At 55.9% G+C, this 27657-nt stretch overlaps 1 protein-coding gene across 2 annotated transcripts in view; it reads right to left on the bottom strand.

The window, feature by feature from the left end:
• The window catches only part of RRBP1 (ribosome binding protein 1), a 61302-nt gene that overhangs the window by 17723 nt on the left and 15922 nt on the right, over positions 1 to 27657 (bottom strand). For both annotated transcript variants that reach the window (XM_072943730.1, XM_072943731.1), the window contains exons 2-6: positions 19494 to 21912; positions 7377 to 7525; positions 6078 to 6200; positions 1043 to 1195; positions 147 to 265 (exon numbers count right to left, since the gene is read on the bottom strand). In XM_072943730.1, the coding sequence (XP_072799831.1) occupies positions 147 to 265; positions 1043 to 1195; positions 6078 to 6200; positions 7377 to 7525; positions 19494 to 21891 (2942 nt within the window). In that variant the 5' untranslated portion in view covers positions 21892 to 21912. The remainder of the gene's footprint in view (positions 1 to 146; positions 266 to 1042; positions 1196 to 6077; positions 6201 to 7376; positions 7526 to 19493; positions 21913 to 27657) is intronic.

The raw sequence follows: 27657 nt of genomic DNA, 5'->3' as shown, positions 1-27657 counted from the left end.
TGAGGGGGACACAAGCAGGATGTGGCCTGGCCACGTGAGAGGACTCAGCCGCTCAGGACCAGCCCGGAGGCGGAGGGGCAGGACGGAGCCCACAGGGGAGGCAGGGAGCCCGCATCCGGCCCAGGGCCCCGAGGCACCGAGCTCACCTGCTCTCCACCTGGCTCGTGGCCTGGTTCAAGGCATCTCTCAGGATGGAGTTCTCCTGCTGCAGGCGGGCCAGCTGCGTGTTGGGGCCGTTTTCCAGCTGTTCCTGGAGAGTTCGGATCTGAAAAGTCATTGAAGGGGCATCAGAGAGCCACTCAGCCTTCAAAGAGAACCACCTCGGAAGCAAAGTGAGCGAGGTCAGCCCAGCCGACAACCCCCGGGGGGCTCCGCCTTCTCCACACAATGGGTGTGCACCCCTGAGAACAGGGGGCCTGCAAAGGGCACAGCAAAGGGCTCAGCCCGAAGCCCCAGATGTGCTGCGTGTGCTCTGCCTCTGACCGAGGTCACGGGCGGCCTGCTCTGGGACACAGCAGCCAGCCACAAGCCATAGCCTACAAATGCCCCAAGGAAGGCCCGTTTCCGGCCCTCTGACCTCCCATGGCATGGCCCACCGTGAGCAGAGTGCAGCTTGAGAAGGTAAGGCTCGGGGCTTGGACCCGTAGGTCAGCCCTCCGCTGGCCTCGGGCCCCATGCTGAGGTTTTGTGGTTTTCAGGCCTCGTTTCACGGGGTCCTCCCAACCTCGCATGGTGGAGGCGGGGCTGGCGTTACTCCAAGGTCACAGGAAAGCTGTGAACTTGATCCATGGACAGCCAGGGGACGGGACACAGGGCTGACCACTTGGGACCAGAGTATTTTCAAAAAGGGCTCTTTAAAATATATTTACACCTTCCTGGTTGTTAACAGTAAACACACACACGGCAGGCTGGCTAACACCATCTGCCTGAGAAAACACCCGCTCCCTCCAAAATCAAACCAGATCCCAAGGCCCCTCTCAGCAGGCATCTTCGACTGCCCTGGGGGGCGGCTCCAGCTCCCGGCCCCACAGCCGCTGCCCACCTTGCCCTGCAGCTGCTGCACCTCCTTCACGTGCTCCCGGTAGCTGGCCTGCATGCGAGCCTGCACGGCTGTGATCTCCTGCTCCCGGGCCACGAGCTGCTTTTTCACCTTGGCCTCCCCAGCTGCGGCCTTGGCCTTTTCCGTTGCCAGCTCCTGGGAGAAAGCAGAGGGCAGGGGGGCCAGTTAGGCAGGTGGGGGCAGGAGCTTACTGGATGAAACCATGATGATCACAACCCAGAGCGTGACCTGGGGCTGGAGAGGCCGGGCAGCAGGGCCGCGAGCTCTCGCACAGCCCCAAGCAGCCACAGTGGCGAACAAGCAGGGGGCCCTTGGTGGAAGGCTGGCTGTCGGGCCTTGACCACAGCAGACACTGGTAGGAGCTGGGTAACACAGCATCCTGTCCCTGGCTGAGCCCTGCTGGGATTATAATGCCCTGGTTTGGCTCAGTCCCCCAAATCCAGGCCCCTGAATGCCCACTTCTATTCGAGCACCTTGGCCAGGACCCACAAGGCAGCAAGGCTCAGTGCCTAGGGGTCAGTCCCACTCCTGGAGTGCCTGGGTCTCCATGGGCAGCCACTCGGTCCTCCACCCCAGCCCAGGGGACAACTACTCCGGTCAGCAATGGATGCCCACAATGAACACAGGCAGTGGGGCCTGGGGACCCGGAGCCTCAGACCAGGAAAGAGCACATGGTGGGAAGGGCTGGCCGAGGTCTCTGTCATCCTGGAAGGAATGGCAGTGGACAGAAGGCACAGGGAAGCAGGGGGTGACAGTAGAGGAAGGGTTGATGAAACAGGCTCCTGAGGTGGGGGGCCCCTGTCCAGCAGGCCTCCAGTCCAGACTGGCCACTACTTGGTATGGGACCAGCTGGTCCCATGAGACTCAAAGCCCTTCTCCAGCCTGGGCAGTAGGCCAGAGAAGTGGGAAGTCCTCTCCTCCTCCAGGCCAGGGTTGCCAGGGAAGCCCATCCCGAAGAGTCAGAGTAGCTGAGATGTCTGAGATGGGAGAGAACTGGAGGCCAGGGAAGGGCTGGCCTGATCGGGGTGGCCTCTGGGTGTCAGGGCTGCTCTGGGTGCCTGGCATTTCCTGGGACCACCTGCCCCACTTTTCAAAGACAATCAGCTTCCTGGCTCCACTGAGGGCAAGAGCCCACAGAAGCACGAGATCCACGCTAAGAACACTTCACCGATGACATACAGAAATGGGCAGGGTGGGGAGAAGGGCTGGCACTATGCCCGCTAGGGGACAAGCATGTGTCTCATTCAGTTCTCTTAGGAAAGTGAAGATTCCCATCCCTAGTTTAAAGCTGAGCCCACTGAGCCTCAAGGAGAACGTGCGGCCCAAGGCTAGAGAGCAGCTCTAAGCGGCAGGAGCCTGGGACTGCGCAAGCCCATGAGGGTCCCGGGAAGGGGTGGAGTGATGAGGTTCCCTCTCCTCTGACTGGCCCGGGCGCCTCTACGGAAGCAGGAGAGGGCAGCTCAAGGGGCATCAGGGCACCCCCAGGCTTCCTCTAACACGCATACCCCCACCGGCCCCACCAGAACGGGCGTGGTGGGGAGCACCCAGAAGACCCCTCGACGTACATGATCAGAGATGCCCCGACGTGCTCACAGCCACACCGGCAGTGAGTGACACAGCCACACGTGGGCCATCCTCTGCCCATCTCTGCTCACCACCCTGGGCCAGACCCAGAGGCTGGCACTGAGCATCTGTCTGGGGACAGCCTTCCCTACCCTGAGCGGATCCCGTGCAGTTGTGGGCATCCCCTTGGGTTCAGGGCATAAAGGTCCCAGTCTCCTGGAGACAGGGTCCCAAGGCCACCAGAATTCAATGGGATTTCCCTTCCCTTTTTTTTAAAGGCATAGAAAGCCAGCTTCTCCCCAGGATGTTTGTTTGGTCCTCCAAGGCTTCTCTCTTCTAAAAGCTCAGACTCCCAGGACTTCTCCTTCTTCTAAAAGCTCAGACTCCCAGGACTTCTACAGCCTGTCAAATTCTTAAGTCAGTCGCAAGGGTCGGGTGTATTTTCCTGAAAGGCACATAAGGTGATGATGGCTGACTTCCCGGAGCCCCATTTCCTTTGACTGGGCTGGGAGGGGAGGCTTGGCACTGCTGAGCATTGCTGGCTCTGAAGTGCGCTCCGCTCCCCAGGCCAAGTGGGCCCCACATGGTGTATCTTCCAAGGACAGCTAAGACGCAGACAGAAGGCAGCTCCCACCAAAAAGGTCTCCCAGCAGGAACACCTCCCACCCCACCCCTGCAGCACACCCACTCCGAGCACCTCCTTGGCCACCAGGGATGGGCTCTCAGGCCCAACAGAGTACAGGATGCGGTCCAGTCCAGGGCATCGTCCCAGGACAGAGGCCCCTGGTGCCTAAGCAGACGACAGCTGGAAAGATGGTTTTCCAAAAGAGTTGCTCTGGAGCCACGTGGTTCCTCAAAACCTCACACAGGGCCCTGGAGATGCTCAGAAGCCAGGACAGAGGTCTCAGGATGCCTGAGCCCATGAACTGGTGCCTGGCACTGTACTTGGACCCAACTCTGCTGACTTCACCCACTTGCGAGGCACAGATCTGGTAGGCGGTCCGTATGGTCTGTGTTTAGAGCATGCCTTTGGCCACAGACCACAAGGAAAAGAATTCACCAACATCCTCTTTTGCAACTACGAAAACTTCTCCACAAGGACAAAGAAGACGTGGAGGGAGCTCAACGTGAAACGCAGGTCCTGTCCACCCGCCAGCTCCAGCAGGGGATAAGTTAGAGGAACCTCCGTATTCCCAGTAACTTAGTTTCTCATTAACTTTCCCCAACAGTGCTGCGCTAGGGGACGTGACCAAGGATGAAGCCAACCATCGGCTCTGCTCGGAACTCGCAACAGAGAAATGCAGGGACCTAACGTCCGTGGACCCAGGAGCACAGGAAGGCCAGACGGCAAGGCCTGAACCAGCAAAGGCTCCCCCTTAGCTGTGCGCCGGCTGCGGGCCTGTGGCCACTGGCTGACAGGCACCTGCTGGGATGAGCCAAGTGAGCTGGCTAGACTCTCAGGGGATGCAGATGATGAGGCACAAGGGTGACCTCTGTGCTGGGACAGGAAGATGGGGGCCATGGAAGGCTTCCTGGTGGAGGGGAATCAAACTGAGTCTCCAGGGATAAGGAGACTTCTAGTCAGCCGCGAGGCCACTGAAAGAGCAGGAGAGGCCCGAGGAGGCAGCAAGGGGTGTGGAGCAGATGGGGGGAGGCAGGTGCTGTCGGGGATGCAGACTTGGGTGTGAAGACTAGGAGCCAGCAGCTTTGAGAGAGGGCCCTCCCAGGACCGGATTAGTGCTTGAGAGCCCAACAGGACGTCCTCGGGCCCCGCGGGGAGGCCAGGCCCAGGACGGATGCACTACCGGATTTCCGGCCTCAGAGCCAAGGCCTGGAGCCCAGGGAGCACGAGGGGTTACGAAAACCAAGGGCCGCACCCTTGCGTGTCTCTCAGGCCCCTGCAGCTCCCAGCAGGGAGACAGTCTGCCAGGGCCGAGCTGGAAATGCATCTCGCCCGGGAGACTGTCTGCGGCTTAGCTGTGCTGTGGTTTAGAAATCTCGTCAAGCGGCCAGCCCTGTGGGGGAGCAGTCAGGGTCCAGCACAAAGGGCAGCACCGAAGGGGCCTTCTTCATAGGGTGCAGCCCCCCAACCCCGCACCTGCTGCCCTGCCCGCGGTGGCCCGCGACCCTAGCAATGGTCACCGTCACCATCACCATCAGAGGCTGCACCTCCAGCCCATCCTAAATTCAGGGCCAGCACAGGAACTAGCCAGGGAGCCACACGGCCACTAGCCGTGGGAACAGTCACCCCCCTGTGCTCCCACTTCAATTTTATTTTGGGCATCAACACATTTTCTCAGTTTGTCCAGAAAGAGGATACAGAAGAACGGCCCCTGAAACCACAGACTTCAGGGTGGCTGCCAGCCGTTGGCCTTAGCGGGTGGGAGGCTCTGACATGCAGCGCTGGCCCATTTCCGTGATGCAGACACTCCTGGCCAGTGGCACATCACCAGCTGGGCCTGGAAGGGATGCGCAGTTGGCTCTTGGTAGCTGGGTGAGTGTTTCCTGCCACCCGACATTTAACCAGCAACCCAACACAGGCTCACGGGAAGGCTGCGTGCGGACAGTCTTGAGAGCAAAGCCCATCAGGCAGGAGGCGACCACCAGAGGCGGCCCTGGACACCTGCCTCTTCCCGTCCTCCTGGGCGCAGCATCGCCAGGGCTGACCATGGCAAAGCCTCGTCTTCTGCTCCTGCCATCCATCCGTCCCCCACCAAACGAAATTTGCCATCTGGCTCGGAGCTGCGTGCCTCCAATTTAGGACAGAAACTCAGGCTGCCTCATTTCTGCTTCCTCAAGAACAAGCAGATGCAGGTGCCCAGAGGAAGGGATACAGCCCAGGTGGCACAGGACGTTCAGATGCCCAGGCCGCCTCCCTGCGCCCACCGCCCCGGTGGAGCAGACGGGCAGGCAGGAAGAGAGCAGGCAGCCCACAGCATTTTGCTGGGAAAACACAGCTTTCGAGCTGGGCGTGACCAGCCCCATGGGGCAGCACATCTTACTCCACAGAAGGAGAGGTGAGGGTCCTGGCAGGGAGAGGAGCCTTGTGCCCGTGCCCTGACTCCTCCCGAACGATGCTCGCAGCCCGCTGCAGCAGCAGGGACCCATCGTGACCGGTACCCACGGGGAACAAGTGTCACATGCGGAGCCATCACAGGCTCCCTCCAGACATCAGAGAAGGGAGAAAAGCAGCCTGTTGCCCTCTCCCCACTGGTTTCGGCTCCAGCTCTCAAGAAAAGAACCTGAGATCCACTGTGCCCACCCTCCTCGCAGGGCATCCCCCTAAAAAGACAGCCACCACTGCGGGGCCGGCTGAGCGCTCCCGGCCACGTGTCCTCACATCCGGGGACAGGCGCTGCAGCCCAGGCTCCCGGGTCTCCACGCGGCCCCAGGCTCACGGGCCCAGGGAGAGCCGAGGGGAGGCCGACCCCCAGGCCGGCAACGCTGGCCCTACCTTGTTGAGCTCCCTCAGTTTGCTCTTGGCAACAGCCGCATCCTCCTGCTCCGTGGCCAGCAGCTTCTCCTTCTCCTCCAGCTGGCGTTTCAGAATTGCCACGGGGTCGCCCTTCTGAGTGGCCTGGAAATGCCCAGAGAGACATGTAAATGGGAGGAGGGGGCGGATGCTTGGTTGGAGCCCCAAGCCCGCTCTCAGACCCTGACCCACACCCAGGGCAGTGGTTCTGTCCTGATGGCAGACACCCCTGGGGGAGGCACCCGCCGGCCACCCAGCTTGCCAGGCCGAGGGCCGGGGCCGTAGGAGCTGCTGGGGCCCAAGGCTCAGACCTCTGGGTAGTTTTTAGGAGCGTGGTTGATGGTGGCCAGGGCCTCTTCATGGTCTGCTATGGGGCAGTTGGCCATCATTTCTGGCTCGGTGCCCATCCTTTAGTTGCTGTGCGTGGACTGCAGGTTGCCGGCCTAAGCCTGAGGCCATGGCCGGGGGGATATTGTGGGGACAGAGGCTTGAGCTGAGTCCAGGCCTCTCTTGTTGGAGAGGAGTGGTTACCGTGACCTCATGCCCAGGAGATGGCCCGACACTCATGGAGTGAGGAGCTCCCTGCCACTACAGGACTCATCACCCCTCACTGAGGGCCGGTCGTGGGGTGGAGAGTGACCCCAGTGGCCTTAGGGCAGGGATCATCCACCTGGCTCTCAGGACACCCCCAACATCTCCTACCACTAAGGTGCCACAAAATCCTCCAGTAAAATGATCTACAATTCCAGCTCTGTTTAAGGAACAAACAAGCCACACAGCCCTCCTGGGGCAGCTCACTGCCACGAGTGCCAGCAGGTGGGCGCAGGCCCCCAGCAGGAGATGGGCCGCAGAGAGGCATATAGCGCACCCTACTTCTCCCCGCCTCACCCGGGGCCCTGGCCACCAACGGGCGGGGCCCAGCTGCTGTGACCACCCAGTCCCCCTGGAACTCAGAGCCCCACCCTGGCTCTTAGCTGCCCTCCTGTTTCAGCAGGTGGGCTGTGGCTGAAGCCAAAGCACCTGCAGGGTGACTCACGCGGCCCGTCCTGGGAGGGGCAGCAGGGTTCTGCCGAGAGGTAAGTGGACTCACCATGAACACCGCACAGCTGGGCAAGCGGCTGTGGCCAGCCCGCCAGGCATCACCTAGGGGAGGCTGGTGCCCCAGAACCAGGTAACCACTGCAATCACTGGCCCCAGGCCAGGCATCGGGGGCGAAACCACCCGGCCAGCTGCTCACCAGCCACAGTGGCCACCAAATGTGGCCAGGAGGAAGGGGCCCACCTTGTGCCACGTGTCCTGAATGACACCAGCTTTCTCGGACAGGATCTCGATGAGCTGCTGGGCCTCGCCCTCGCTGAACACCATGCTTCCCACTGTGGAGACCAGTGTCTTGTAGGGGAGGCAGGGAGGGCTGTTGGCGTCTGGGGGCCCTGCATGGCGAGAGAAGGGGAGGGCCTCACACTCAGACCAGCAACCAAGCCCCTCACACCCTGAGGGAGCAGGGGCCGGTCACAGCCAAGGCCTCTGTCCGGCTGCCGCGGGTCTGTGGGCTGAGGGCCCAGCCCAGAATCTCGAATGGCCTCATCGCCAGGTCCTGCACCATCCTGCTCCTGCCCAAAGACAGCAGGGGAAGGTCCCCAAGTAAAGAGGCTATTTTCCTGGGCTGGAAATGTCCCCCCACTTTCATTTTACCATCAAAATAAGCAGAATCAAGCAAGGCGTACTTTCCCAAAGGTGGTTTTTTCCTTCCTTCATTTCCCAGCAAACTGCCTGGTCCGGTTCTCACCCTGCATGGCCCAGGGAGGCTCACACCCCTGCCGTGAGTGAGCCCCACGGCCCTGAGGGGCTGCACTGATGTCAGTCATCCCCACAGCTGCACCCTCGAGGTCCCAGGGGAAGGAGGCTGCCTCCCCCACGTCCTGGTCCAGATCCTCTATTTCCAGCTCTCCCTGGAGAAAGCTTAAGGCAGGTTTCAGGACAGGGGAAGGCTGGGCTCGTCTGGACTAGTTCTGCCCACTCGCCAGGCCATTGGCCAGTGAGCTGCTGCAGGACACAGAGCCACGTGCCACCAGCCAGCGGCCCCTTCTGGAATCCTCCTGATGCCCTCGCAAAAGCTTCGCACTCTCGCAGGCTCTCATGCAGCCCAGAAGGCCAGAGGGGAGAACGGAGACGCTCTGCCTGGCAGGAGCCCCGCCTGAGATGCCTGGGCAGTTCCTCGTGCTGAGGCCCAAATCTGCACACCGCTGAGCAACAGGGCCCCAGACAAGCCGAAACAAAGGCAAGAGGCTGCCTGCAGCGGTACCTGAAGCCAAGCCCACCCCACGGAGGATGCCCAAGGGGGATGGTTTCCATGGCAACCCGAAATTCTCTGGCTTGTCACAATATTTTCACTCACTCGTCACAATATTTTCATCACAAGTCAAAGCACTTAGCATGATACCCAAATAAGGGGAACGTGCGACGTGGGCGAGCTGGTTGCTACGAGCACCTTCTTTTTTAGAATCTCTTACCCCATGAAGCTCGGAGATTAAAAATAGCCACGTTAACATTAGAAATCTAAGAGCTCAAGGGCGTCACAAAAATGGGGAGGTGAGGGGATGCCCCCTTCCAGCTTTTATTCTTTCACTGAAATGCGTATATAATGCAAAATAATTCTAATGGCAAACGTACATGCACTAGAGAGAACTCTGAGTGAAGCCAAGCCGAAGGAGAAGAAAAACCACTCTCCAGTTCGCGAGCAGACGAAAACCCCACGGTTAGCATTTTGGTCTCTGGGCTCCCTGCTCCTCCCCCTGGGGCTGCAGATGGACATTCCTGCCAGGGTTTTCCAGAAGTGGGAGGTCAGCTGGAGTCAGACTGGGCAGGACGGCCTCTCAGCCGACCGCCACTCAGCCCTTCTACTTTCTGGACTTGGAGAGGTCTCACCCTGCGCTGCCAGTGTTCAGCCACCAGCCACGTGTGGCTACCGGGCACCTGCCATGTGGCTGGTGGGAAGTGAGGTGGCTCCCAGTGGAGGACACACTAGATTCTCAGGACTTGGTATGAAAAAAAAAAAAGAATGTAAAATATCTGTAATAACTTCTTTTGTTAATTGCATGCTGAAATGATGGCATTTGGGGTCAACTGGGTTAAATAAAAAAATACCATTAAAATGAATTTCACGTGTCTCTCATCTGCCTTGTTTAATGTGGCTCACGCTGCATTTCTACAGGACAACCTGGCTACTCCTTTCCAACCCCAGGGACGCCCGAAGCACTCCCTGCTGAAGCCCTGGCAGCCTCTGTCCCTGCAGAGGCCCCAGTGACCAGGGCTCAGGCCTCTCTTGAACACTCTCCCTGGAGACCATCCTCCCAGGCCCCTGCTGCACCATCTGGGGATAGTCTGGGAGAAGGGGACACGTGACATCTCGATGACCAATGTCACTTCCTTCACAGCCATCACCCCAGTGGTCTCGACAAATGTGCATTCCCTCCTGGAGGGCCAGGGGAGATGGACGCCGCAATGCCCTGTCCACAGAACGTTGCTGAGAGGAACCTGTAAGAGCATTATCCTAACACATCTGTATTCCAACTTTCTCATGAAATTGTATTAAACTGTATTCAGGGAACAAAGTAATAAAAATCTGTTAACAAGTGAAACATTTCAAAAGTACGTAATAGCAAAATTTAACTCCTTCTGCCCACCCCCCCCCCAGAATTGTCCAGCTTTCTCCAGCCTCATACAGAGACTTTAAAATTATTCCTAGAGATGTAACTTTACATTTTTTCATTAAGTCTTTTAGGTAAGAACAGTGCCATCTCTAATCTCTCCAGATCAGGGGAAGTAAAACCGAAAGAAAGAAGAAAAGTCCTGGGAAATAGGAACCAGAACCTTAGACTTCATGTGAGTGCATTGACTTCCAGTTTTCAACGGCCTCTCGCCAAACCTGCAGCACTAAGCTCAACCTGCCGGGGAGCAGGAGACTAGCAGGCGGGCACGGGACCCCTTCCCCAAATGATGCATCGGCACATCACGCCAGTCCACCAATGCTCAGAGACCAGGAATAATCTCGGTGCTGTGAAATCCTAAGGCCCTAAAACAAACTTGTCAAAGACTCTTCATCTAGTCTGTGAAGCCACGGGCCTCATAAAGACCATGCAGCGGGGAACTCCAGGGAGAGGGGCTCACCGAGGGGCTGCTCCTGCGGCCAAGGCTTGGCCCACCTTGAAGTCTGAAATTCCAGGAACGCAGAGGCCCTGGAGGCCTGGGGAGGAATAGGTCGGCAGGAGAGCGGAGCGGCCAAGCAGGGCCAGTGTCTCACTGCTCTGGAGCAATCCAGGCTCAGAACAAGGCCCCTGGAGCCGGTGGCCCAGCCTCGAGTTCCAGCTCAGCTCCTTCCCACCTGTGCGTCCTTGCACACGTGGCTTTGCCTCTTTCTGCCACTGCTCCCTCCTCTGTGAAATGGGGGTAACAATCCTTCCTCCCCTACAGTCTCACTGCGAAGATTAGACGGCAACGTGCGTGGATGATGCCGGGCATAGGGCAGGCCGCTGCACAACAGCGCCATGAGCATCCCAGACCCTAGCCAACCCGTCCCCCGGAGCGGACAGCGCCCCTAGCGGCTGAAGCAACTCTGCCCTTGGCTCCCATGACCGACGCACAAGTCCCAGCACCCACGCCCTCTATGGACAAAGCACTGCGGCCTGGGGACCCTCTGGCTCCTGTCTTGCACCCCTGTCCTCACTCACGAGGTTAAGGGGGCAGCGCATAAGGAAAATGGGGAGCCCTCTGCCTCCCTGGGCTCTCAACCAAGAAGCACGTAGCACTTGGATAACAAGTGTAACACCTCAGATTCCAAAACTCAGCTCCCTGTGCGGTCACCCTAGGATGCGGAAACACCTAGGAGTAAACCTGCCTTGCAGAAAGGCACCTAGGGGTCTCCTCTCTTCCTGTTGGCCATGCGGTCCTTCTGGGAGAATTTCTCTCCTCCTGCATAGGGACCAGGCCTCAGCCACGGGGGCCTCGCACAGCTGTTTCAGCAGCAGCCCCTCCGGCGTCCAGTCCTGGGAGCCCCTGCACGGCTCGTGGCCAATTCACCACCCAACGGGTGCTGGGAAGGTTGCAGGAACTGCCTGGGCGACAGCTGTAACCAAGGTGGGGGGGTCGTCATCAGGCCCTAGGATGGGTGTCAAGTGGCTCCAGCTCTTGGTGCCCAGCAGCCCTGTCCAGGGGGCCTCCAGACACAAAGTATGCACCTACTGTGTACCCAGCAGTCTGCAAAACGCTGGGCTGGAAAGGCCGGTTGGGTGGGACTTCCAGCTAGGAGAGGCAGAGGAGACCCAGGACAGAATCATGCTGCAGAGCCATGCAGACAGGAACTTGCACACCGGAAAGTCTTTTCATGCAGGAGATGCTCACACCAGACACTGCTGGGTGGAGAGAAGGCGAGGGCTGGGGCTTCAGGAAGGGGAACGGTGAGGACAGGTGCAAGGCTGGCAGAGCGGAGGCAGGTGAGACTGGAGTAGGTCCCAGTCTTCACCCAAGGGATCCAGATTTCACTGCATAGGCAAAGGAGCAACACCTAGCAATGAGCAAGGTTTGCATTTGGGAAAAATTACTTCAGGACACACAGAGGGACAGGGCTGGAGGCTGGCAGGTCAGCAAAGAGCCCAGGGCCAGGGGCTAGGGCTGAGGGGGGCCCAGTGTCAACCCACAGACTCCAACAGAGGACCATGGTGGTGCAGTCTACGGGGCTGGAAAATCCCAATGGCAAAGACACTCATCTTCTCAGGGAACGTCCAGACCAGTTCTGAAGGCCTCTGCCTCAGACACAGAGCTGCAGGTCAAATGGCTGCTGCTGACTCCGGTGCCACCCGCACAGGTGCCACCCCAGCAGTGTGGGTTAGGGGACCCTGCAAGCTCCCCAAAAGGAAGCCAGACCCCAACATCGGGAAGCCCATCAGGCCCTGACATCTCCAATACCTGAGTCAAACTCAGGTCAAAGGCCCGGGGCCCCAGGAAGGGCTCCCCAGTGCCTCCTGGAGTCAGCACCACACAAGCACCTGTCTGATTCAGAGACGAACTCCTGGCTCCCACTGACCTCAAGTCCTGAGGGCGAGCCCCTGAGTCAGAGAAGCTGGCAGGCACACCTGTCTCCAGAAATGAGGCACCTGGGCCAGCATCACAGCTGGCCTCTCCACCAGCTGCTGGTGCACGCACGGCGGCCGTGCAGGGTCCTCGGGAGCCTTTGGGGAAGCAACCCTTCGAGGCCCTCGTGGAAGCTCCGCCAAATGCATCAGAGGCACAGCCGCAGCTCCTGCCACCCTCGAGGCTGCTTGTCCCCGTCACAGCGGTCAAGGGTCCTGGGCAGAACACAGGCGGCCAACTCGAAGCCCCCCTCAAGCCCAAGCCCAGTACCGTCCAGGGCTGGTCTCCCTCCCGACAGGATGCAGGTCTCAGGGCAGCGGCTGCCCCAGGCCTTCGCGGCCCAGGACACCAGCACGTGGTGTTTTAAGTGCACTGGAGCAAAGTACAAATACTGTCAGGAGGGACCGATCTGGGGCCTTCGAATCAGGCTTTCCCATTTGGTTGGAGAAAAAAATAATCTATTAAGCTACAGATAATGGTGTCTGATGGAAATTTTTTTTAAATCCTGTAGATTGAATGACTTTATTTTTCTCTTTATACTTTTGCTTTTTTCCTCAAATTTTAACAAAATCAATTTTATATCTGAAAAAAAGAAATACAACACATCACAGTGTTTCTTAAAGTAATGCAGCTCCTCGAGGGCCCCGGGCAAGGCCCCCCTCAGGCCTGAGGTGAGCGTGCTGCTTCGACAGCCGCCCGCGGAAGCCCAGGGACGGGCCACCGCAGGCCTCCCGCCCGGCTGTGGGCAGCGGTGGGAGCCCCAGCGCTGCCGTGTTTGGAGAGGACTGAACGGAGGGCTCTGGAGGACGCCTTCCAGCGCCACTCTGAGATGTGGCAGTGCCCCACCGACACGAGACTCGCTTCCCTAGGGGATGCTTTGTTCTTTTAGAAAAGAAGAACAAAGTTGGGTTTGAAGAACTTACGTGGAAGTGAGTAAAAGCTCATACGCCCTGCAGCTTTCTTCAGAGCTTCTGACCTGAGAAACTGAGTTAAGTTCAAGAGAGGATCAAACATAATCTCAGCACTCCCTCTGAGGGAGTCGAAGGGCGGCTGCCGGGGGCCGGGCCTGGGCAGCTGCAGATGGAGACCCAGGCCCAGGGTCCCATCACGCCCTTCCGGGATGTCTCCAAACAGGGATGACCTTTGGTTTCTGCTGCCAGGAAACAGGTAAGACTGCAGACCCACCTTAGAGAACACTCGGGGACAGATGCACAGAAGGAGCCCCTCACCGCACAGCCGCTGGCGCGCAGGGGGCCCGGCGGGCAGGGGTGGCCCAGCAGGCCCGCAGCGCACAGAGGCCGGGCGGGCGGGGGTGGCCCAGCAGGAAGGGGTGCTGCTCCTGTCCAGTCACACGGCGGCAGCTGAGGCCCTGCTCAGCTACAGACTCGCCGACTATAGTCTCCTGGTAGGTCTGGCCCCTGCCCCATTAGGTTACAGAACACGACTCTACCCGTGCCATTTCCTGTGGTCCGTCGGCGGCAGGAGCAGCCGGCGAGGCTCCATATGACGCGGAGCTGACGGGCCCCCAGGATGCTGCCAGGTTCCCTGACACGGGAACCACCTTTAACTCTCATCTGACCTCAGGCTGGAGCCCAGGGCTGGGACAGGCTGAGAAGAACTGGCCGCTTTCTTCCTCAGCCTGGGCCCCCGAAGTAGCAAGGAGTCCTCTCTGCCGCTCAGGGGATGCTCAGGGCCCCGAGGTCAGGGCTGGGCTGCCTCCTGGTGCCCGAAAGGATAGGAGCTCCACTTGGTACAAGAAGGGCCTATTTCTTCAACTCACAAATAATGGAGTTTTTGTTTCTCTTCCATTAACAAGAAATACGCATTAGAGAAAAACTGGAAAATGCAGAAGGGTGAAGGGAAGGTAATGAAATTCACCCACAGTCCTCCCCACAGAAAGGGCCTTCCTCCCACATGGACGTGTGGTGTGTCGGGCTCGGCCATCTTGGCTCGTGAGGGCCTGTGTCCAAGGGCGTTTCCCGCCTCCTGGAGGCTCCTGCGCCCTGATGTGGTGGCCTCTGGCCCCAGAGTAGACGGCCCGTGTCCATGGACAGGGACGGGGTCTGGCATTAAGCCAGGCCGTAGAGTGCAAGGGGAGGGTCCCCCACCCCAGATGGCCCACCTCGCTCAGCAGACACGAGTCCCTGGGCTTGGGCCCAAAGTGGAGTTTCCAGAAGGTACCTCCTGTCCCTCCCACGTCTGAGTGTCTGGGTCGCCAGGCCCTGCCCGCACCACACGCACGGACTCACTTCCAGGAGCTGGAGTGGACGGTACCCAAAACCATCACCACGTCCACACGCTTCCTGAGCTCTCCTGATCAACACGAGCTCTCGCTGAGGTGACTCTCGGGAAGCGAACCAGCAGAGGCCTGGACAGGGCTGCAAACACTCAAAGGTTCACTTCCAGGAAATTTCCACTTTGCTGTGATTCCATGAATTCCCTCTTCTCCAGACACCGAGAAAAGAACCTTCTGTTTCATAAACAAGTGTTTCTCCTTATTCTGCACCTGGTTCACAGAGGCCCCTGAAATGACCACCACCTCTGTGGAGTGACGTGAGCAGTGAGGTCGGAGGGAGGTGCCAGGACACCACTGGGAGGACGCCCACCGTGACAGGCCCTTGGACAGCAACGTGAGCTGTCTCCCTAGATTAAAAATACACCTACCTTTTGACTTAGCAATTACATTCCTAGGAATTTACGTTATAGAGATACTCACGCAATAGTACACGTACGTCACTGCACCATTAATTTTAGCAGCAAAAGAACAGCAAGCTATTTAACATCATTTAAATAAATTATGATACATTCATGCTACAGAATATGAACGCGGCAGCTCTGCAGGTGCATCTGGAAAGATGTCACCAGCACACTGGTGAGCAAGGGAAGTAATAAGCTCCATCTCTGCGCACCACAGGCCCCAACGGTACGCTGTCAGGGTGAAGAGCAGAGCACCCCCAGGGTTCCCTTGGGGAGGTGGGTGGTGCCCGCCATGGAGTGGAAAGGAAGACAACCAATTTCACCTTCCACGCTTCCATATTGTTCAAATTTTGTTTGCTGGAAGTACATATTTACACAAAAATTTGAAAAAGGTTAGGAAGGCAGGTGGTCACTGTCAAATCCGGCCACCAACAAGCAGTAAATATCTGTCACAAGGCCTCGATTTGTTCTTGTAGGAAAATCAGATCAGAAGTTCTGGAATAATTCCAGCTCGGGCCTGCAGAAGCATGTCCTGTGCCCGCCTCCAGGAGTCTCCTCTGGGGCTCCTGTCAGTGAGGGCCCTGCTGAGACGACCAGGTAACAAGACAGGGACAGCCCATGTGACTGAGGAAGCCACCCTGTCTCTGGCGGACCAGCTCCTGGGCTAGTTTTGCTGCTGATCTGCCACGTGTCACAGACCAGGCATAGCCTCTGTGACCTCTCACTGTGGATCGGGAAGATGGCGGGAGCTCAGTCCCAGCCCACCCAGGACAAGGGCAGGAAGAACAGTGGGGCAGGAGCCTCACAATGCCAACAGGGCTGCAGAGGAGCATCCACCTTCACAGGGCCACCTCTGTCCCAGTGGCTCCTATTTAGAGAAGTGTTGTCCAGTAGAACCTTGTGTACTGATGCAGGCGGTTTTCATCTGCACTGTCCAAAAGGGTAGCCACTGGCCATGTGACTGAGTCTTTCATTTTGTTGACTTTTGATTGATTTGAATGTTGACTTAAATGGCCCCATGTGACTAGCAGCTCCCATACTGGCCAGCACAGTCCCAGACCCTAGCTCTCTGGTACCCACGGTGAAACCTCATGGCCCCTCCCTGCCCAAGTCAAGGTCCCCTCCCCTAAGCTCTCTTCCTGGCCTGCTTGATGCAGAACCCACTCCCCACCCATCTTCCCAACCCCCGTAGCATGGTCTTCAAGACACCTCACCAGCCCAGCCCGGATTCTGTCCACAGTTCCCCTGAGGTGGGTACATGTGGGTCTGAAGAAGCTGGCCCCAAACTGACACAGTCATGGCTGGCAGGCAAGGAAACCAAGGGCGGGCAGCCAGGGCTGACTTCAGCCTTCTGCACAGGACACGAGGAATAACTGCGTGACAAGAACATGGCCTGCTTCCCACGTGGCAACGGGGCCACAGCCACAAAAGCTCAACATGGGTCAGACTAACACTGGAACACCGAGTCCCACAACCAAGGTGTGATCGCAGGGGAGCCCTCCATCCCCACCGGATCATCATTACCCATATCTGTCCCTCACACCCTCAACCACCAGCTGTGGCTTGCGCAACTCTGCTGAGAACTGGGGGACGAGGCAGCGGGAGTGAGCGCCGCACAGGCGGGGACATCCCTGCAATGATCAGGGCTCTGGCGCAGAGAAGGGCCCAAGACACAAAACGGCCCCTAACCCCAAACACACTGTGACATGGGACCTGGGAAGGGTCTTCAGAGCCAGCTCTAAACTGCATGCCTGCATCTGGGGACACCCGAACCAACCAGGAGAGAGGCCCACACTTGACTGCTCCCCTCCCCGGCCACAGTCCTTCATGGATGAGACAAGCCCTTAGGGAAAGAACTCATCACTCTTTCCTGCCCCCCGACCCTCGGCAGACTCGGGGGCCCTGACTACCCCCCAAGTGTGGGCCTGGGACCAACTGCACCAGCATCTCAGAGTTGCTGGTTAGAAATGCAGGACTTCAGACCCCACCCGGAAGTACTGAGTCGGAGTCTTTATGCTAACAAGATCCCCGGAGATTCATCCCCACATTAGAGCTTGAGGGGCCCTGCACGGAGTGGGCTGGGGGATCTCTGTGGAGTTGGGGGAGGGCCCACATCCACCCTGAGGGCCTCAAGATGGCTCTGCACACCAACCACGGGCAAACGGGGCCAAAATCCCACAGCACAGCCAGGAAGATGAAAAAGAAACTGCAAGAAGGTATGTTTCCATGTTTTCAGACTCTTCAGAGTTGAAGAAGAAAAAATTCACATTCAGGTGTCACGTCGACCACACAGCACCCGGTGAGGCAGTGTCCGCACACAGTCCTGGCTGCCGGGCTATGTGGCTGGCGTGTGGCCCAGCACCCCGCACCGGCCTTTGCGATTTTCTCCCTGTGATCTTGGCGTCACAGCTTCCTACCACCTGGGCTGATCAATACTAATTTTGGCCAGCTCTTATACTTTCTAGGTTTCGGTTTCTTTTTACTTTAATTCATCTGAACGTTACATTTTTAGAGGGGGCTAATAAGCAGATCCTTCCAAACCTGGCACACGCTGCCCAAGATCAGTGGCTGAACCTCTCTCCTCCCCTCACTGAAGTGCTCAGGTGCCACACAGTCTGCTTAGGACCACTCTCTTCCTGACCTGCTGGCCTGGAGCCAGCATCCTACCATAATTACAGCAGTTTGGGAATGCGTTCACACATCAGACAAACCAGCCTTCCAAAAGGCACTTAAAAACCTCCTCAGTATTCTTGTTTATTTTCCCCTCGAGGTGGGACTTTCATTAAGCCCACTGAAATTTCAGCAGGAAGAACAGTAAGCTACTAAATTAACTTGGGGATGAAACTACAACATTTAGTCTTTTTCATCCTGAACCACGGTATTTCCTCTGTTCCAACGTCCTCTTACACCACCTCAGTCGAACTGCTTTGTGGGTTCATACAGGTTGTAAATTAGGTCTTCTGCTAACAAGGCTCTTTATTGCCTACAAATGGGGACAATTTTGCCTTCCTTTCTAATATTATCATCTGTTTCTGTTTCACACCTTATTTCAAATGTCTAAAGCCATACATGGTACTAATGACCATAGGAAGTTCTAGTCTGAACACACTTGATGCGGGAGAGCCAGAAAACAGGCAGGGTCTCATTTCCACCCATCTTCTGTCTCAAACGCCCTTGTCCCTTGGTCAAATGGAACATCACCTTCAAAACAGGACAGTGGCTCAGTGTTTGGATTTTCAAAGGGCCCGAGAGGTTGATGTGACCGGTAAGGCAAGGCAGGCTGGTCCGTGAGCCTCGGTAGGAGCCCAAAGCCACTCACACGGGACAGGTCCCCTGACTGGGAGCAGAGTGCCGCCCGAGCAAATGTCCCCTGCAAAAGCTGGGGGGAGGAGGAAACGGAGAAAAAGTGAGACAGCTTCACACAGGGGCAAGAGAGGGAAACCCAGCTGCAAACACAGGGCCCTGTCCACCTGGCTCAGGTCCCAGGATTTCAGAGCCCCTAAGGTACCTCATCAAGATAAATACAATTAATTTCCCAAACCAACTAATGGCTAATATAAGAAAGAAAGAAATCAAGAGAGAGCATGTGAGCAATTGCACACAGAGTAAGAAGAGAGGAAAGAAGGAGGGCGGGAGGGAGGGAGGGAAAGCCTACTGTACCAAATGAATGATAACATGAAACAGGAACTCACTGGCTTAATTTCTATAGCAATGAGCACCAAAAGATAACAGGAAATTCGTATTCTACATTATCTAATATGTGTCTGATCTATAATATCTATTTTAATGTTCTAAGGCACTCCATTAAATAACTGGGGTGGCGGGTACCAAAGAGGGAAAACCGGGAGGCAGGGCTGTGGATGCCATCACTTCTTAGAAGCATTATCCTACTGTTACTCACTCAACAAACACACAGAAAAGAACAACGCTATGCTAAAGCACTGGGTGAGGTGAGAACGCAGAACAGGCTGACCGAACGCAGCCATTCGTTTACCACTGCCAACACACGGAACTGTTCTACACCATGTGGTGGATGGAGTCACTGCTCCGAATTCTTCTCTCTCTCCAACTCACACCTTCTCCCCATGTCGCTCTGCAGTCCCTCCTGCTGGAGGCAATGGACTTCCTGTCCCTTGACTTGGGCTCAGCCACGTGCCTTGCTTTGGCCAATAGGATGCTGGTTTGAAAAGTGCCCTTTGATAGTTCTGCCATAACCACGAGGAAGGCCTCTGCCCTCCAGGCTCACTGATGCCTTGGCCCGGGCCCCAGAACGGACACACGTGGAGGAGACCAACACTCGACCTGCAGCGGGAGCCAAACCAATTAAACTGCAGTGTGGAGCAGAGCCACCTAGCCAGGAAAACCCAGATCAGGCAACCTCCAGCTGCGTCAACAGAAACAGGAGCGAGCATAAGTGACTGCTGCAGTAAACCACTGAATTCTGGGATGTTTGTTATGCAGCCTTGTTTTGGCAACATCTGATACAACATACAGATGGCCTCCCCAAAGGGAATCCGTAAGTGTTTTAAAGATAGCTTTCCCCTCCAAGTTTATAAAGAAATCAGAGCCACTTACCGGAATCACCCTTCTTCTTTGACCCAGACTTCTTCTTTGCAGGAGCCTCTTGCTTTGGCGCCTCCTGGCTCTGGACCATATCTGCATTTTTGCCCTGGACAGGAGCTGAGTCTCCTTTTCTACTCTGATTGGCTGATGCATCCACCTTTTTGCCCTGGCTGGGGGACCCTTCTGCCTTTTTGCCCTGGTTCGACGTGATTTCTGCCTTTTTGCCTTGACTGGGGGCGCCTTCGGCTTTTTTCCCCTGGTTTGCAACACCATCTGCCTTTGTACCCTGATTAACAACCAAATCTGACTTTTTGCCCTGATTCTGGCCCCCCTCTGCTTTTCTGCCCTGGTTGGGAGCCCCCTCCGTCTTCTTGCCCTGGTTCTGGGTCCCTTCTGCCTTCTTGCCCTGATTGGGGCTTCCTTCTACCTTTTTGCCCTGGTTTGGGGTACCTTCCTCTTTTTTGCCCTGATTCTGGGCCCCCTCTGCCTTTTTGCCTTGATTCTGGGCCCCCTCTGCTTTTCTGCCCTGGTTAGAGGCCCCTTCTGATTTCTTGCCCTGGTTGGGGGCCCCTTCAGCCTTTTTGCCCTGATTGGAAGCCCCCTCTGACTTTTTGCCCTGATTCTGGGCGCTCTCTGCTTTCTTACCCTGGTTGGGGGTCCCCTCTGCCTTCTTGCCCTGGTTGGGGGTTCCCTCTGCCTTCTTGCCCTGGTTGGGGGTTCCCTCTCCCTTCTTGCTCTGGTTCTGGGCCCCATCTGCCTTCTTGCCCTGATTGGGGACCCCCTCTGCTTTCTTGCTCTGGTTCTGGGCCCCCTCTGCCTTCTTGCCTTGGTTGGGGGCCCCCTCTGCCTTCTTGCCCTGGTTGGGGGTTCCCTCTGCCTTCTTGCCCTGGTTTTGGGCCCCCTCTGCCTTCTTGCTCTGGTTCTGGGCCCCCTCTGCCTTCTTGCTCTGGTTCTGGGCCCCCTCTGCCTTCTTGCTCTGGTTCTGGCCCCCCTCTGCCTTCTTGCCCTGGTTCTGGGCCCCGTCTGCCTTTTTGCCCTGATTTTGGGCCCCTTCTGCTTTCTTACCCTGGTTCTGAGCCACCTCCGTCTTCTTGCCCTGGTTGGGGGCCCCTTCTGCCTTTTTACCCTGGTTCTGGGCCCCCTCTGCCTTCTTGCCCTGGTTCTGGGCCCCCTCTCCTTTTTTACCCTGGCTCTGAGCCCCCTCTGTCTTCTTGCCCTGATTGGGGGTTTCATCTGCCTTCTTGCCCTGGTTCTGGGCCCCCTCTGTCTTCTTGCCCTGATTGGGGGTTCCATCTGCCTTCTTGCCCTGGTTCTGGGCCCCCTCTGCCTTCTTGCCCTGGTTCTGGGCCCCCTCTGCCTTCTTGCCCTGGTTCTGGACCCCCTCTGCCTTCTTGCCCTGGTTCTGGGCCCCCTCTGCCTTCTTGCCCTGATTTTGAGCCCCCTCTCCTTTCTTACCCTGGTTCTGAGCCCCCTCTGTCTTCTTGCCCTGATTTTGAGCCCCCTCTCCTTTCTTACCCTGGTTCTGAGCCCCCTCTGTCTTCTTGCCCTGGTTGGGGGTCCCATCTGCCTTCTTGCCCTGATTTTGGGCCCCCTCTGCTTTCTTGCCCTGATTTTGGGCCCCCTCTGCTTTCTTGCCCTGATTTTGGGCCCCCTCCGCTTTCTTGCCCTGATTTTGGGCCCCCTCTGCTTTCTTGCCCTGATTTTGGGCCCCCTCTGCCTTCTTGCCCTGGTTCTGGACCCCCTCTGCCTTCTTGCCCTGATTTTGGGCCCCCTCTGCCTTCTTGCCCTGATTTTGGGCCCCCTCTGCCTTCTTGCCCTGTGCAGTGCTGGTGGCTGGGGCACTGCCCTTGGCACCCACTGGGGACACAACCACCATAGGCACCTCCTTGGGAGCGGCTTCCAAGATGGCAGCCTTTGAGGCAAGAACCTGGATAGAATTGACCACAGAACTGACTGCTGGTTCCACCTTTGCCACTTTTTTTTCCTTTTTCTTTTTGTCCTTAGGGGAAGAAGCCAGCTTCTCTTGGGGCATGGCTGGTACCGTGGCCATGGGGGCAATGACCACAGGGGACGGGACTGAGGTTGGAGCCACGGCCACTGCCGGTGCCCGCACCGGGTCTTTGAGGAGGACAGTCATGTTGGGGGCTGGCTCATGGTCAGGTATCTTCCCATTGGGTTTCTCTTCCTTTTTCTTAGTCTTTCCTTTCTTCTCCACTGTTTTCTCCTTCTTTTTCTTCTCCACTTTCTGGTGGTGAGTTTTTGCCATCTCCTTGCGCTGGTTGGCTAGAGCTTCTTCATACGACGTCTCCTTCATGGAGAATGTCGACACCAGGAAGATGCCGATGGCAGAAACCACCATGAATCCACCAAAGACCACAACCCCCAAGGTCTGAGTGTCGTAAATATCCATCCTGGCTTGCTTTCCTTTCACCTGTCAAATACATACACGTCGATTACTCTTTGTAGACACCGAGGCATCTGACAGTTACCATCCCCAACACCTAACTTAATGGTTTCGCGACTTCTTCAGACTGGTAAGTCAAGGAAGAAACAAACCCAGGCAATCTCTGCTGTCACACATTCTCCCCGCCCCCTTCAGAAGCGAGCAATTCTTATAGAAGACATTAACATTAGTGCTGGAAAATACGAAGCCTGGGAGATGGCAGCACACAGCTCTATAATCGGGGCACTTAGCTTCCCGGAGACTCAGGCGCCAATTCAAGGTGTCCCCACCGCAGGGGTCAAAGATGCACATGAGCACAAGCACAGGCCAAGTGTGAGACAACGGGGTAGTGAGGACTGTGGCAAAATGCCCCCTAAAGTAGGGGCAGGTGTCTCCCCACCACAGCTGACTGCTGTAGAAATCGGAGCACTGTGTTGAGAGATCTACTGCATTTTCACATTTGGACGGAATTTTTTTTTTCCTCCACATGAAGTTGACTAATTTAAAAAATACCAGGTGAGCCCACGCAAACACGGCTGCCGGCTGTCAGCCACACGCGCCCCGGCCAGCAGGCGCCCGGCAGGCCACCTTCCTCTGCCGGTTCCCTCCCCCTAGGCTGACAAACACAACCACCCAGGTCCAAGATGGGGACCTCTGCATCAGACTCCTGAAAAGTCACCACAACTCTGAGGAGGAAGACTGGCCTTCTGTCAGGGACAGCTCCAAAGAGCTCAGCAACCTGCCACTGACCGTTAGGAAACCTGGAATGTCAGTCTTGGGAAGCCAACCAAACAAGAGTCCAATCTGGAATTTCATGCCCAAGGGCTGCAAAGATGGAGGAGGGCAGTATCACCAGGCCCACTCCTCACCCCGGGGAGGGGACCCTTTGCCTGATGACACACTCTCAACCAAGAGGATGGACCACCCCTTCTCCTGGGGACCAAAGTCAGAGGGTCAGAGGCTGTGGGTCCACACCTTCCCGCTGGTAGCTGGACTGAATTCGACTTCAGCGAGGACCTCCAAGAGGCTCGCTCCTTTGGATACATTCAACTTTTATCAACTACCTGTGATGCTATCATCACATCCCAGTCCCTAGACTGCAGAGTGGGACCAGAGCCTCGCTCCCCTCAGGACCAGCAAAGGAACCAATGCACAGAATGCAAGCGAGAGGGGGCTGGGGTGTGGAGACAGAAAGGAGGAGGGGTGGACGCCCCCCAAATCCCTAGAGCAGTGGTAGACTGGGGCTGGGCTTCTCAGGGGCTTAGAAATTGAGATTCCTCTTCCAGTAAGAGCGGGGGTTTCTGAACAACAATTGTGTAATCCAAATTTTGACCTTGGGGCATTTTAAAGAGATCTGACCTTAGGGTATTTTAAAGAGAAGAGAGATTATTTAAAGTTTCAGCATACTGTTCGAAGCAGAATCACTCTCCCTGCAGAACAAATGCACAATTTCGCCATCCCTTCCTTATATAACCCTCACAGGAAGCAGGCTGCACTCGCTTTCCATGATGGTCCCTGTAGCCGTGACACTTCCTCCTCCCAGACTGTCACCATGGGGCTATGGCTCCAAGTCAAACTCTACCTGCCATCGTAATTGGTCCCAGGTGGGCTCGTGGCGCCTTCAGATCCTGTGGAGGGGGGGTGCTGACCTCTGGCTGTGGGTTCCCACAGTGTGATCCCAGCCAGAGCCCCTCACGTGTGACAGGACAGGCTGTTCCAAATGAGCCTTCTCAGGCACACACTCATAAACTGAGAATGCAAAAGGCCTGGAGGGAGAGGTCCTGCAGGCCGGAGACCGGGGACAGAAAGGCTGGAAGCTTGGAGGGTCAAATGCCATTGCTTGGTGGGCGTCCACCAACTGAAAGTCAAAGTCCTCACAAGGACCTCTCAGAACTTCGCCAACGTGGACACGTTTCAGGTGCAGGAACAACATTATCATCACTATATCAACTCAAGTTAGGTGACAAAAATTCTTTCAAATGCCCCTTCTCCAGAGACCGTGCCACGCCAGGGGCCCGGGTCTCCCTGACTGAGCCCGAGTGGCGTCCCCAACGGGTTCTGGAGGGCAGGGTCCGTGGAGCCATAGGGTCACCAGCCCGCCATGCCAGGCACCTGGCCCCCACCGAGCACCGTGGGCTCTATGCAGCCGCGTGGTTTGGGCAGAGAAGCCACGGTTGGAAAGTCAGCCTTGACCCTCACTCAGGTTAGGCAAACATGGGATACAAAAAAATATTCTCCGCCGGGAGCGCAGAGTCGGGAAAAGCGAGCTGGGAGAGGGTTTGCCTCTGCTGCACACAGACCAACGTCTGATTCCATCACAGGCGTGTCTTCCCAACTGTGCAGCGCGGGGCGCTCCAGAGAGAAACGACATCCCCGCCACTAGCTCCCGAGTGAAAAGAACTCTTTCACAGGAAGATGAAAAGCCCGAGCCTTGTGGCCACGCACCCACACAGTTGAGGCTCAGGCCGTGCCCCCGCGAGCAGACACCGAGGTGAAAGCCGCCTCCAGCTGCCCCGCGGCGTCGGCGCGAGCGGGCAGGACGTTGCAGGGGACGCCGCTCACAGGACGGCAAACCAGCGATGCCTCCAGCCCACCCTCACGGTCAGCCCTCCCGGTGCCTCACTTCTGAAACTCCCACCATCTTAAAAGGAACCCCAGCAGGAATCTCCCCCAGGGCTTCCCCCCCAGGGCCAGGCCTGGGCAGGCAAGGCGTCAGGCCCGACGAATGCCACCACATCCTGTGTGGGCCGACCACAGGGAACCTACGTTTGTCAGCCCCGGAAGCGTCTCTGAAATGTGTGTGTGTGTGCACTGCTGCCGGTCCCCTCGGCGTCCAGCAGGACGGGGAGGCCTGCCATGCAGGGAGCAGAGGCCGCCCGAGCTCGGGGACCGCTCCTGGGCTGCTCCGGCTGAAACCCACCAGCCCACCTCCAGGGTCCTGAGAGGAGGGTTTTCTTCTGCTCCTGGGGGTACGGATTGGAGAACAAAAGTTAAGGGGAAGCCCCAAACATGGAACACATTTGCTAATTCAAGTGGCCTGACCAGTCCAGTCCAGTCTGACCAGTTCAGTCCAACTTGGCAACTGGGATTTGGGTAGACTTTGTGAAGGGACCCTCAGCAGCACCCCTGGGGCGGGGTCTCATCGCTCCCCAGCTGCTCAACTGGGGCCACTGGTGGGAGCTCCGAAAAGCCATGGGCAGGGTTGGGAGGGGTGTCAAAGGGACCAAAGCTCCAGGTCCACTTCCTGGGCATCAGGTGATTACCAGGAAGGCACAAAACTAAAGCAGGATGAGGATAACCCAGAAATGAGAGCAGAGCTGCATCAAGACCACCACCTCCTAACTCCTATAAATATTAGGAAATACTCCAAATATACAAAAGATTAAGAAAAGTATTGTGAACGTCCATTTACCCACCACACAGGTTTAGCAAATCCAAACATTTTACCACATTTACTTCAGAGAGATATATATATATAATATCTCATCTTGGGGGGGGAGGGTGTAGTTCAGTGGTAGAGCATGTGCTTATTTAGCACGTACGAGGTCTTGGGTTCAATCCCAGTACCTCCACTGAAAAAAAAAAAGCACACATACAGTAAAACACAGAAAGGACAATAAAAGCTCATCTTTCCTTCCAGAGAGAACACCCAGAACATGTCAGTTACCATGTCCACACGTGCATGTGCTTACACTACAGACGTGTCTCCACAAAGCGCAGCACTGCTCTGACTGCTGGCACTGCTACGTGATGACACGGCTGCAAGTGTCACTGGGCAACATTTCATCCTCCAGGACACACCTACCACAGAACCAGCTGGTCCCAGGCGGGCTCGACTGTGCCACCAGGTGCTGCCAAAGTGCTCCCCAAATGGGCAGTGCCACAAAGGCCCTCCTCCCACCACGTCCTTGCAACAGCCCCTCCTGCGTGCAACCTAGGGACGCTGTCCCAACCAAATGAACGTGATGCTGTGCCTTCACGGTGACCAGCCCGTCATGTTTCTTTCACTGTTCCCTGTTCATATCCTTTGCCCATTTCTTATGGACTGTCTTTTCCTCTGATTTGTAGGTGTTCTTTGTAGTAGTTTGGATATTAACCATTTGCTGTTTTAGAAGTACTGAAGTCTGTGGTTTCTCTTTCAAACAGTTTTTTTAAAATTATTTTATTTATTTTGTTTGTGATTTGTGTATGTTGGGGGGTAATTAGCTTTATTTAGTTAGTTAGTTATTTTAATGGAGGTACTGGGGATTGAATGCAGGAGCTCGCGCATGCTAAACATGCACACTGACCACTGAGCTATACCCTCCCCCCTCTTCATCCAGTTTTTGACACTATCAATCATACTATTAATGTAGTCCAATTTATGAATATATGCCTTTAAGGTTTGTTATTCTTGTTTCATAGCTACTGCCCCAGAATCCAAGAGAATCTGTTTCCTTTTTCTTTTTTTTTTTTAAGGAAGTAACTACTGTTATCCTTTAAATTTAAGTAATTATTCAGTTGTGTTGGAGAGAGGCAATACATTCCTATGGATCAAAATTCAAAAGGAACAAAGTGGTTGATACAGATTGAAAATCTCCTTTACCCCCCGGACCCCAGCTGCCCAGATTCCAATCACTGGGAGAGAAGTGATTTTACTGTTTTATTTTCTTCTACAAACTTCCCAAGGCTTCTCACAGTTAGGTTTTCAATCACCTGGGATTGCCTCTGGCATATGACAGGAAACACTGTCAACTTCTCCCCACCACGCTAATTGCCCAGCACCCCTCCCTGACTGGTCTGTCCCCTCAGCCCGGCCTCTGTCCCATCAGGTTTAAAACACACGTGGATCCGTCACTGGACTCACGCTTGGTTCCACCCACATATTTATCTATGCCCTGCATCAATGCCTCCAAAAATTCTACTGGAATTTGAGACACACTGAAGTTACAGATGAACGTGGGAGAGCAGACCCTGGACACTCTGGGAGCCGTCGATGAACAGAGTGTACAGCTCTCCATCTGTTTAAACGCTCTTTCATCCTTGCAGATAGCTTTTATGATCTCTATCCACGTCTCACACACCTTTGTTGTTGGTGTTAAGGTTATTGCTATGTTTAAATGCATTAGGAAGATATATTTCATAAAGTACTTTTTCTGTTTTTAGCTCTAGACAACCAGCAAAGTTACTCATTTTTGCATGTGTCTTTAACCCAGGGAGTACACTAAACTCCCGCCAAATCCAGGAGTTTGTGGATTCTCTTCATAGAAAAAAAAATCACCTATGAAAAAAGACAGTATTGTTTCTTGCTTTCTATGCGGTACCATCTCACAGAGCCAGCCAAGAACTCTGGAGCAGGCTTTCCTGGTCTCAGCCCCTCTCATGTTTCACTGTTAGACGCTGTGTTGACCGTAGGCTTTTGGTAGAAACCTTTTATCAGGTTAAGCTAGCTTATATTCCTAGTTACCTTTTCTTTTTAATAACTGGGTATTAAATTTTGCCAAGTGCTTTTTCTTTATCCCTTCACATGTTCTCTAATCTGAAATTGGATTAAAATAATACATATTCTAATGTTAACTCACAGATGGTTCTTACGGTGTAAACACGTCGTGATGGCAGGTCTTTTCTGTTTTAACCCTCGCTAGGTCTGGGCCGTTCACATTTTCACGAGGGACGTGTGTGTGCGCTCTCAGGTGAGGCAAGTCACAGGTTCTCCTCAGACCGTCCCTGTGTGGTCTTGGTAGCAAGGTCAGT

The sequence above is a fragment of the Vicugna pacos genome, chromosome 19 (assembly GCF_048564905.1).
Source record: "Vicugna pacos chromosome 19, VicPac4, whole genome shotgun sequence".
In the NCBI taxonomy this organism is placed as follows: Eukaryota; Metazoa; Chordata; class Mammalia; order Artiodactyla; family Camelidae; genus Vicugna; species Vicugna pacos.
This window is presented reverse-complemented; position numbering and strand designations above follow the sequence as displayed.